The 12,597-nt window shown below is 41.2% G+C and overlaps 1 protein-coding gene across 3 annotated transcripts in view; it reads left to right on the top strand.

The window, feature by feature from the left end:
• The window catches only part of kcnip1a (Kv channel interacting protein 1 a), a 61,918-nt gene that overhangs the window by 41,090 nt on the left and 8,231 nt on the right, over positions 1–12,597 (top strand). For all 3 annotated transcript variants that reach the window (XM_033633478.2, XM_033633479.2, XM_033633480.2), the window contains exon 2: positions 12,272–12,396. In XM_033633478.2, coding sequence (XP_033489369.1) covers positions 12,272–12,396 — 125 coding nt within the window. The remainder of the gene's footprint in view (positions 1–12,271; positions 12,397–12,597) is intronic.

Below are 12,597 nucleotides of genomic sequence, written 5' to 3'. Positions count from 1 at the left end.
ACAGCGACACTGAGAGGGGAAGACGGTGCACGGCTGTAATATTGTGAGATTAGATTTCTTACATGATTGATCCTCTGAGCACAGGCTCATCACTGTGTGCTCTGAAGACGAAAAAAAAACCCCACCTCGCCGTGTTTGCATCCTGCACCTTCCTGAAATTTCTTTCCATGTCTGTTCTGTCTGTTTTCATCAAGGCTGTTTGTTGTTCTCTCAACTTGTTTTATTTTCTGTCAGGTGCTTCCTGACAGCCTCTCTTTGTCTGTAGTTCTCTCCCACCTGTTGTCTTGTCTGCCTGTTTTGTTTTTCCCCCTCACATCTGCTGTGGTGGCCTCTGACAACTCATCTCTCCAGCAACATTCTCACCTGGCATTTCCCTCCTCTCCCTGGTGAATTTTTCATTTCTTTTTCAGCCCCTGTACCACCGTCTTCCTCACTTACTCCCTTCAGCAATGTTGTCTCAATCTTTTCCCTGTCTTTCCTCCGTCACTCCTCAGCTTCCCTTTCTTATCTGGCTTTCTTTGTGCTTTCTGCTTCCTCCCTCCCCACTCCTCAACCTCTTCTTCTTCTTGTGTTTTTCACATCGTTCTCTTCTTTCCATTTTACCCTGCTGCTTTCTCCTCTCCTTGTTGTTCCCCCCTCTTTCCTCCCTCCCTCCCACTCCTCCTCCACCCTTGTTTCCCTTTATCTTTACTTCAAATTTTTTTCCCCACCACACTCTCACATGCCGCTGCCACAATCTGCTCCTGGCGCCCCTCATCTCCATACCTCTCTTCCCTCCACTCTCTTTTATGCCTCCATTCTTCCTCTCATTTGCTCTCTTTCTCCATCACCCACGCTCCCATTAGCTGGTGTGAGTGCTTATTAAGTCATCTCGTCATTCCCCTCTCTTGGCATCCAGCAGAGTGTGTGTGTGCCTTTTGTGTGTGTTTGAGCACTTCTGCAGATTCTGAGTCTAGACATGTATTTACTCAAAGATCAATATTGGCATGCCGCTAGGTGTGTCTCCGTGTGTGTGTGCGTGCGTGTGCGTGTGCGTGTGTGTAAATGAGCTGTATTTGACTCACTCCTCCCAAACATAATCAGCAGTGACACACTAACATGTGAGGAAGTGACATTGTGTGGATTTCTGTGTGTGTGTGTGTGTCCTTGCCTTACGTACAAACAAACATTACAGCAAACACCCTCCAGCGCTTCAGTCACAGGCTGAGGGTTAGTAAGCAAACAGATGTGTGTGTTTGTGAGCTTACAAGCATAGGAGTGTGTATTGTTTTATGCACACGGGTGCTTGATATTTTATCTATGACCCTCGAAATAATGTGCTCATGTTTGTCATGTTTGCAACTGGATGCATGTGGCTCTTTACGTGTTCAAGTGTTTGTGTGTGTTTTCAAGCGGAGCCAGCCGTTGGACTCTCAGTGAACCATCACATAGGGATTGGCCCCTCTGTCCTCTGACTTGGATGTTTATTGTGGAAAACAATGCGTCTCAGAATGAGAGCTTGAATTCATGCCGTGAACATGATTATGTTGCGCAGCTTTTGCACGGCGTAAATCGGACTGATGCAGGGAGAATCTATTTTTAAGATACTTCCTCAGTACCACCAGGGAGCCCACGGCCAGTCGCTACTTTCTTGGAGAGCGCTCTCCGCCATTAAAGAGGCCTGTGAGAGGGAGCCCTCTCCGTCGCCGCCAGGACGGCAGATTAGGCTAATTCAGATTATGCAAATGAAACACTCCCTGGCAAGGATTACAGGACACTGCATGAGAAGGAAAGAGGGAGCATGGCAGAGACAGAGTGGCAGAGTGAGACGAGAGTTTGGCAGGAGGAAAAAAGGAGGGATCAGTGGGCAACAGAAGAAAGGAGGAGAGGGAGGAGAAGTGAGAGCTAACATTGAATGCGTGAGCCAGCAGTAGTTGGTAGGAAAGCAAGGAGTTAAATCCTGTTTCTGGGCTGGAGGAAGTGTGTGTGTACTGATGTGAGAGGTATTCTTGTGTGACAGGGTGCTGGCTGGGGAGAGTGACAGCCAGTCTTTTCCTTCCTGACAGTTCAGGTCACCGCTTAATACTCCAAACAAGCTCTGAAAGAAATGGGTTCAGGGTTTTGTCAAACTCCATGTCTTATACTAGCTTGTATAACAGATGGAAGAGAAGCTCTCAAGGTGGCTGTTTGGGTTGATTTTATATTGGCTTTCCTAACCTGCTAAGTTTAAAGATTTATTTTTAGTATCATGAATCATGCAGGTTTCTAGCAATACTTTAAAAAAATATTGGTGGTGGAAGAAGTATCAGATGTTTTCCTGATTCACAATGTTACTTAAGTAAAAGTACAAAAGTATTAGCATCAAAATATCCTTAAAGTGCCAACAGTATGCAGAATGGCCCATTTCAGAGTCATATTTTATGTTACTGGATTAGAGTTAGTGATGCATTAATGTGTACAGTTACTTTAATAGTGCAGCTGATGAATGTGGGGCTAATTTTAATTAATTTGTACACTACTGGGTAGCTTAATCTAAAATAGCATGTCATAATTTATTAGTTTATTCATATTTTGTAGTAATAATCTATTGGATTTCCATTCTGAATGGACCCCAAGTGATTTGCAAATGTGTCTAGTTTTTAAAAAGCATTCTTTAGTATTACATACAGCGAATTTCCGTCACAGAGCCACATTCTTTAAGTGCTGTTTCCTGCTGTAGAGTGAGTGACTAATGGACAGCTAATTGACAGACACAGCAATCTAACTCAACGACACAGCCAAACACAAGAATGACACTGAATGTATTAAACTGTGTGGACCTTAAACTAATGACTGAGTAGAAATCTGGACCCTGTGGCTGAACGAGTTGGAAACCACTGATCTAAACCTACAAAGTAAGTTAGGGTGCTTTCACACCTGCCCTGTTTGGTTCGGTTCAATGGCACTCAAGTTCATTTGCCCCCTAAGTGCGGTTCGTTTGGGCAGGTGTGAACACAGTAATTGCACTCGGGTGTGCACCAAAACAACCGGACTGAGACCTTCTTGAAGAGGTGGTCTCAGTCCTGTCACAAACAAACTCTGGTGCGGTTTGTTTGTGGTGAGAACGTGTTCAGACTGCGATCTGAACCAACTGCAGTCTCATGACACATTGTTTGGGTTAAACATGAGCATGTCACAGTCCTGGAGGATTATTAATGTGCACCTCCTCCTGTACTGCCTTAATATGCACATTCAGCACATCCAATGCATTAAAACATTGTTTTCTAGTTGTAGCCGTGCCTCATTTTCAAACTATATGGTTTGACTAAAATGAACAATGACAGCAATATAGTCCACAATTAGCAGTGCTAAAATCAACCTGCGTACTTGTCCCTCCATTGTAACATTAGAAAGTGTTTGGTTTACTTCCTGGATTTTTCCCACATGGAAATTCTGACCAGTCAAGAGCAGCTTTCTCACACAAGGCATTTGATCTGGTTCGTTTGTAAATGTTGCCGTGAGAACACGAACCAACTCTAGGCAATTAAGCAGCTTTGTAACAGAATTAGTCCCTGATTCGGATCAAAGCAAGACAACTCTAGGTCTGAAAGCACCTAGAAAAGGTGATAAGTACCATATTATCGTCTGATTTGTAGCAGCTTGTCATGTACAACTGTAATGTGAAGTTAGGGAGGGTAGATTTAGGCAAGTACAGTTACTGTAGTTGGGTTTAGTAAAAGAAACATGGCGAGGACGTGCCTTGAAATGACTCAGAGTGGGAAAGTCCTGTGTTTTGTTACCTGTCCACTACCCCCACCTCCAAACTTACAGCCCAGCTTCCTTCTTTATTCCTTACTCCCGGGAGTGCATTGGTCATGTGATTGCAGTCTTCCCAAATAACGTGAGTTACGAATTACTGGCTCACAATTACATAGGATATGTAGGAATTTTGGTGCATTCCATTTTGTAGAAAAATGTACTAACAGTGCATGAGAACAGCCTCATTGTTGTGGAGTAGTGAGTACTTCAAAATGGAAATACTTGAGTCCAATTTTTAGGTGCTTGTACTTTACTTAAGTGCAGTTGAGTAAATGTACTTAGTTTCTTTCCACCACTGCCCTTCCAGAACTCAATTACACACTGCCACTTATAAATGCTAATTTTACCCTTTTTAAAAGATGTTTCCTGCATCAGAATCTTGGAATCAGACCTTTGCTCATAAAAGTGCTTCTCACTCTGCAGTCAGTACCAAATTATTCACAATTTAAGAATGAGAAAAACAGGATGCTTAATGTGCACTTGGACTGTGAGAGGGTAGCAGGAGCAAATCACCCACTAATATCCATGAATGGATTACTGAACAGACTCAGGCCCACTTGGTCAGGGGGCCCATAAGCCGGAGCCTCACTTTGAAGTTGCTGTTATTAAAAGTTTTTTGTTTGAAAGTCAAACCACTCTGTCTAAAGTAGCAATGACCTAATCAAATTTATTTTCAGCCGATCCCAGCCTGCCACTGCCACTTTGATTATGAAAAAAAATCTGTAATCTTCCTGCTTCCAGCATCCAACTTTTTATGTTTATTGTTGCACATTGCAGTGCGTCTTTTTGTATGTAATATGTTATATAGGTTAAGTTTTCTCACCATTGTTATGTGATAAACATGCGAACTGTGTTTCACATGTGATAAGTTCAAGTTCCTTTCACATGGGCTTTTTTGTGAGTGCTCAGAGCACATTAACCAATTTTAATATGTTTGAAAGGTTCTCTTTCAGACACTAGAAGGACACTCAGACGAATGCCTTATCTTGTTGGTGAAGGTGAATTTATGACATTCAGAACATTCATTTAGCAGCAGACTACTATTATTCATTCACTGCGCACTTCCAGGATTGGGCTTGCATGGGGAAGCACTTCTCACATGGCCGTATGATCACTCTGTTCGCTCTGCCCCCACCATTTTGGCTCAGCTACCTAAATCAGTGGTTTTCAAACTTTATGTGCCCAAGACTTGCCAAAGGGTGAGCCAAAATCTCAAAGCACACCTGTATTTATATCTGTGCACAATAGCATGTGTTACCACTTTTATCACGACATGAGACAATAAGAATAAGAAAAAATAAGACAGGTAGCTTTTGTGATTCTGTCGACTGACATTTTTTTTTGTTCTCTTGTCGTGGTAGGTCACCTTCACTGGTGCTTTGTTGTAATTTGCTCCGTACAGTAAAGCAATCCATTGTCCCACTCACTACTTTCTGCTTTTAAATGTTATCATCCCTCACACTGGCTGCCAGTCAGGGCTTTTGATGTGTCACTCACTTATAATTCCCACGCAAGAATGGCGACAAATAGGTTCCCTGTGAAGGTTTTTTAAATTCAATTCAATTATATTACATTTTTAGCAAGAGTTTGCCTCTTTATTAGGAAATGGGTGCGCACAACATACTGATAGTCAATTAAAAAAATCACTCATAACTTTTTAGGCCCAGGTGAATAATGCAATAATAATGTGCAGTTATCACAAAATCCCACGGCACACCTGGACTGGCAATTTGTGTATCCGCCCAATCATTAGAATCCTCACCGAAATTTAATGGGTTCTTCCTTGGCCTGTGCTACAACGTTCCACCAAGCTTCATGAACATCAGGTGAATGTTTTTCTTTCTTTTAATCCTCCTGACAAACAGATAAAGGCTCAGACAAACGCACAAGCTGGGCAGAATACATAGCCTCCTTGGTGGAGGTACAGGATCCTACAGAAATAAACTGAGGCAGGAAGCTTTCTCCTCCACTGTGCCTGCGCATTACACCATGACAGAAACGTTGCTGATTGGTCACAGTGAGAGACAGCTGAGGGCTGATTACATGAACGAACACAATATACACTTAATCATCCTTAACAAGTGATGTTTTACACTACCGCGCATCTTTTAAATGTCAGGCAAATTAAATTAAATGCTACTCTTGCCAATAAATTTAATTTTACCCAGCACTGCCGCTTTAATCCCAGAACAGTAAATAAAGCGAACCTTCAATCGGCAACTCTGTGGGAAACCTCTTGATACAGCAGAGCCCCCTGCAGCCTGCGAGTCAGCGGCTACACTTCAGCTCGTTGGGCAATCACGGCTCCTTATTTTACATTCACATTAAGACCATGAACGAGTGCCAGCTGCTCACAGTGCTCAGAGACTACAGAGAATACTCCCATGTTTGTTTTATCATTTCATGCTTTATATTTTTAGAAGATGGCAGGTTTTATTTAAAAAAGGTGACATTTTGTTGTGTTTTCAGAGCTTTCTCATGATGTGACTGAACGTTATCAGCTAAATCTGAAGTAACATGTAATGAAATGTACAACACACCTCTGTAAGCAGCTTTGAAATAGACTGGTGTCCCCCTGTGTTAGTTACTGCTGCCCCCTGCTGGTATTCTCTGGTTATAGCAGGTTACACTCCTCAGTCAGACTGATTAAACCAGGGCTCTTCTTGTATAGACCAGTGACCCCTCAGCTGACAGAGGGCAGGGACCCCCTGCTACATATGTAATATAAAATTGAATTGAATAATAATTATGTATAAACATACCTCTTTATTATAGATATAATGTGATGCTATTAAAATTATATTTACTGACAGACTCATTGATTTATACATCATATTTTATTGTTATACAGACATGTGGAAGGCACAGTGAAAGTGAATCCTTAGGCTTAACTGTATCAGTGGATGGCTACCTTAGTGAGCTATCTGCCCTGGTGAGTGGCACAAAGCTCGTCTCTCTCAGGGAGGACGGAGGCAGAACGTGATATCAGCCTCAAGTTGCAGTCTTAAGCTGTATTTGCTTGTCATGTAGGGGAGGGAGAAAAATCTGCTTTCACAAAGATAAGTTGTTGCAAAAGACAAAATATGAATGACTCATGTTAATGTGTATTTTCAGACATATTTTAATTCATGGGAGAAAAAAACTCACACTCTACCAGGTGAGCTAGAGGTCGCTCCAAGAATACATTTTTTATTTTTTTTGTAAATATGTTTTATTGATTGTTAAAGTCCTTGTCCCTCAAACAAGAATGCAAAATATGTATATTTAACTTCAATTTAATCATTCCCCCTTGACTATAAAGAAACACTATTCCTCAAATATGCTAACAAATAAAAATCTAAATCAGGAATTCCTGATTCCACCCCTACCACCCTGCCCACCCACCCATAGGTTTACAGATTACAAAATACATTCAAGTAATTGTATTTATTACCCAAACAAATGTAGGAAGAGAGAGAAAAAGAAAGAATAAATAATCAAACAAAAAGAAAACCAGAAAAAGGTCTATGCTTAGATGCAACATTTATAGGTACCATCCTATTCTTTATCAAATTGTCCTGTCGCGAATCAAAAAAGTCCAAAAGGGTCTCCATATTTTAATAAAGGTTTCAGAGGACCTTTTGAACAAGGATTTGATTTTTTATAGCTGTAAGAAATACATGTCTTTGACCAAATGAGAAAAGGATGAGGGAGAGTAGTGAAAGCTTTGACCACACAGGCTTTATTTGGCAAGATAGCATGGGATCCCTTTGAAGTTAAACCAAAGAGTGTGCAGACTGGGTTAGGGTCCAATTGGGTTGCAGACATGTCACTTAAAGCTTTAAGAATACTTATCCAGAAGGAGCAAAGATTTGGATATAACCAGAACCCATGCATTAAGTCTACTGGCTGACCTCTACATTGGTGCCACATTCAGATAGATCTTTGCTAGTCTAGCTTTAGTAAAATGAGCTCTGTGTACCACTTTCAGTGTGTTAAGCAATGTTAAGCTCATGTGAAAGAAGTGTGTATCGAGTCTAAGATGGAGTCCCATTGGTCATCTGTAAGAGAGTACTAAGTTTTTAATCAAACATTATTTAAAGTTTGTGTATTTTGGCCCTTTTTTTAAACCAGTATTACCTTTTTAACATTGTATTTATTATGTTTTTAACTAGGGATGCAGTTATTTGAATTTTATCCAGATTTAATGAATCAGGGATGGATCCTGTTAGGTGTCTTCATGATACAGATTCAGAAAAAGTGTTTACATTGTAGGATTAAATAATTTTAAAGGGACTCAGCCATGTTCAGTTACAAAAGTCACTTTGCAGTAAATGAAGCCTCCTGTTGTTGGGGGTTGACCGTGTGTCTTAATGGGGCCAATTAATCAAGTGCTGATCTGCTCACAAACACACACATGCACACATGCACAGGGGCGCACAGTCACAAGACAAACACAAACATCCGTACAGCAGAAGGTGAGTTTATCATTGTTACAGTGCGCTCGGGTCGGACCCTCAAGTTAGAGCCACGTTCCCAAAGAGTGAAGGACACAGTGACTGTGTAGGGGGACAGAGAGAGGGGGGGAGGAGGGAGAGAGTTAGTGGGATGGAGCGAAGGTCAGGATAAGAGAGGGAGATGCCCTGGGGAGTAGAGAGACAGGGGGATAAAAAGACAGAGACAGAGAGAGGCAGGCGAGTGCTGATCTCATTGTAGGAGAAGGCAGGATGGATAGAAAGTTAAATAAGAGAGGCGGAGAGAAACGGTCGCCAACTGTAGTCAGAGTTGGGTAAAAAGCAAGTTTGAAAGTTTAGAATAGCTTCTCTCTTGCATACTTTTATGTGGTAAAAGTCCAAGAATTTAAAAACAAGTAAAGGAAAGTGAGTTGGAGGCACAAAGCTTCTAGAGTCCAGTGGAAACAAAGAAGTGAATCAGAATGGAAAGAGAGGAGCAGAGTGAGAACAGCTTACACACTATAGCCATCATCCTGCTGTGCTGCGGGGCCGTGAAAATGCTGCACCTACTGGGAGTCATCACTGTGGAGGGTGAGTCAGTACTACAGCTACTATCACTGCGATCCAGCGCTCCGACAAAACAAACAAAGTTGTAGAGCGGTTGTGTTTTTCACTACTGTTTGTCTGTAAGCAAGTTATTGAGATTTAAAGAAAAAAAAGTATTATTTATGTGGGAATGTTGGATATTTGGGACATAGACTGACTGCACTCTCAACCCCATGTACTGGTATTGAATTCTGAACTACTACCTTTAACAACTGCTCGCTGTTGAGGGCTTGCATGCTTTTTTCTCTGCTGCTTTTGATATTCTAAATCTCCTCTGGTCGACTCTCTCATGCTTTTTTTATCTACTGATAACAATTCTGACATAATACTCAGTAGATATTGCTATAGCTACAATGTCTGATATCATCCAAGACACAGGAAACTGAGTCTAATACAGCTATAACTAACTGAAAGTGATAACAAATGGTATCACTTGTGATCTTATTACAACCCTAATTTTGACTCATGTTTTCCACAGCTTGTAATTTACAAATCTGAACTTGTGTGTCTTCATGTATGATAATAATGTTGCATTAATTACATCATTTTATCTATTTTGATTGTCTTAACTGCATGCACATACTCTGAACATGCTGCAGTGTCCTTACCCACCTAACCCATATGATCATGCTGAGAAAAAATGACAAAACAAAGGCATAAAAAGCAATTCTAAACCTGAATACTAACTGATCCTGACTCTCACAGTTGTGTTATTAATTAAGTCGAGTCAATTTTCTTTCAATGGCACCACAAACTGCCTCAAAGGGCTCATTGTAAGAAATAATGTACAGCCTTGCGTCGTACACTGTAGTCCTGAATCACCCTGTGGGGGTTTATTTCGCAATAATGACCTGCGAGCTGTACATTATCCAGCTTATTACAACGCGTCTTACTAAATAAATCAATAATTTGACACAAATATTGATTAAAAAATGTTGTAGAGGAGCCCTGTAGCTCAGTGGGGAGAGCTGGGGTTTCATGTAAAGGCAGTGTCCTTGCTGTAGCAGCTGTGGGTTTGATTCCAGTGAGTGGTCCTCTGCTGCATATCTTCACCCCCTCCACACTTAAATACTGTCCTGTGAAGTAAAGGCAGAAGTCGAAAAAGTAATCTTAAAAATCGACTTCATTCAGAAGTGTGTCCATAGCAGAAATAACAGACTGTGGGATGATGCACTCGACCAATCAGAATCAAGACTAATGTGGAATCGAGACCCACAATATACTGTTTGTGCTCTACATGTTTATACATGCTGTGTTTATCAAAGGATTTTAGTTCTGCAGCCCTGTTAGATGATATAAAAAACATGCTGATTCAAAAACCATTCAAGTTATTGGTGTAACTTTTTCCTTTCAGAGGCTTAACTATGCATTGTGCTGTAATTTGAGATGGAACATCCTGAGCTGTGTTAGTTTTTAGTGCAAGCACTGAGTGTGATGGTGACTGTGCAGGTGCCACCAGGGCTTTAACATGGACAATAGAGTCACAGTGAAGCCTTTCAGTGGAGAGCTTTATCTCTGTAGGTGCATGAATCATATGCTGTGTGGGTTTAACAATGTTACGCCACACCAGAACGTTTATTATACAGTGTACAGTACTTAAGAGCATCACATCAGGATCTGTGTTTTAAATACATGCTCGCACACTAGTTTGGTATTGTCTGTGTTGTGGTGTGTGTGTGTCATTACGCAGTATATAATGGGCTATACCTGAACGTCACTGGGAATTGGATGTGAATAATCTCACCTTGAGCCAGGAGTGTGAACCTCCACTCTAATGTGACACTGAGAAACACTGAACTGCCTGAGTGATGAAACGATTGGCCTTCAGGGGTTGTGAGAGCGTGTGTGTGTGTGTGTGTGTGTGTGTGATGGGGAAAGGAGCTATATAAAGAGAGATTGCTTAGCAACTCAACAGAAGCTACAAAGTCATCATATACTGTAATAATGCTCTGTAGAAAATTAATGGGCACGGTGTAATAAGCCCTTGCTGGATGACATAAAATATTATTGTATTTTATGTGTGCAGCAACTACAAATTATGAATTCAAACCCACCTTTGCTCTTAAACCATGATGGCAGCACTTGTATGTGACTATTTACCTGAAAAGTCTTGCTGATGTGAACAAATGTGAACACCAGACTGTTGACTGAGGTTTAATTCTGCAGTGAGATGAAGCTGTCTCCGCTTGCACAATAAAAATGCCGACCTGCTGCCCGTGATTCTCTGTGAGAACAGAGCTGAAGAGGTATTGGTGTAATGAAGCTTTACAAAGCGCTAATGGTCTCGCCACACAGATAAAAACGTTTCTATTTCAAGACTGTTGATGTTTTAAAATGTGGAGTGCCAAGGACGGTGTGAACACTGCACTCTGTGACACTTCATTAAAGCGGGACAGGAGAACTTAAAAATACTTTAGCTTACTCATTGAATCTGCAGCAGACACTGTGACTGTGGGAGCTCTCTTTCAAACTGTCTGCTTATATCCTCTGATAACAATAATCAGTTTTGCTCAATGACCGTAATTTGCATTTAAATGCTAAAAGGACAGAGACGATTATACTCGATCACCACGCAGCACTTCAGATGGGAAGTTAGCTCTTATAAATAGAGGTCTACGCAGGCAGCAATATAGACTGTAACACCAATCTTTAAACATGTTAAACGTTCATATCAGTCTGTGAGTTTTAACTCTAATGAAGCAGGAGAAGATGATAAGTGCTCCACACTAAAGTAAACACGGCTGGACAGGTGCAGACAGGTCAGTGACAGACCATCAGACAGTCATTATTCTGAAATGGTGTCCATAAAACGTACCGCCTTATTACTTAATCATCAGGGGGGTTTTTTTGTCCAGCATTTCACTACTGCACATTATGACCACTTTATCATATTCTGAATTTTTATGACTATTTCTATTAAATTATGCACAGTAATAATATTATGCATAATTATTACATTGTAGATTGCTTCAGGGAGTGCGGGCGCACTCGTGCAAATGTGTAGACGAATGTGCTTTTATACTGTCATGTTGAACTTAAGGCACTCTGAGCCTGTGTGTGTGCCTGTGTGTGTGTGTGTGTGTGTGTGTGTGTGTGTGTGTGTGTGTGTGTGTGTGCGCGTGTTGTCTCAGAGTCAACGGTTTGTCCTCTCTCTCCTCCCCTCCGGCGAGGAGAGCAATGAGTTGTTAATGATGGGGCCGGTGAGAGGAGGAACATGGAGCTGTTAGACCGACCTCTACGTCTCATCCTCTCCCCTCCTTCTCTCTTAAAACCAGTCTTATTATTTCTGCCTTTTCCAGTGGAAAAAAACTTTAAAGATATTTCAAACTTGTAGTTCGCACATCATTTTTATTGTGGCGCTGTGTCTTGGATTATTTATCCTCCCTTTCCCTCGCTTTCTCGCTCACCGTGTGTTGCAGTTTATGTTAAGGAATATTGCTTTATGTTTTTTCCAGACAAAGCTGATGATGACTTGGAGATGACCATGGTGTGCCATCGACCGGAGGGCCTCGACCAACTAGAAGCTCAAACCAACTTCAGCAAAAGAGAGCTCCAAGTGCTCTACCGGGGCTTTAAGAATGTAAGTGACACTACAGGTTCATTTCAAAGGATGTTTTCCTCCTCATAGATACGTACAGGACATATATTTATACTTATACACTTTTTAAAAGATACTTCTACACTCAATATTGACAGTATTTCAAGTGTACTGGTGATTTTGTATATTAACATATTGGATGTGTAAGAAAAAAAGAATAGTAAAGAAAGAAATAATACCTTC

The sequence above is a fragment of the Epinephelus lanceolatus genome, chromosome 7, assembly GCF_041903045.1.
Source record: "Epinephelus lanceolatus isolate andai-2023 chromosome 7, ASM4190304v1, whole genome shotgun sequence".
In the NCBI taxonomy this organism is placed as follows: Eukaryota; Metazoa; Chordata; class Actinopteri; order Perciformes; family Serranidae; genus Epinephelus; species Epinephelus lanceolatus.
The sequence above is the reverse complement of the archived record's forward strand: the minus strand, read 5'-3'. Positions and strand labels throughout refer to the sequence as shown.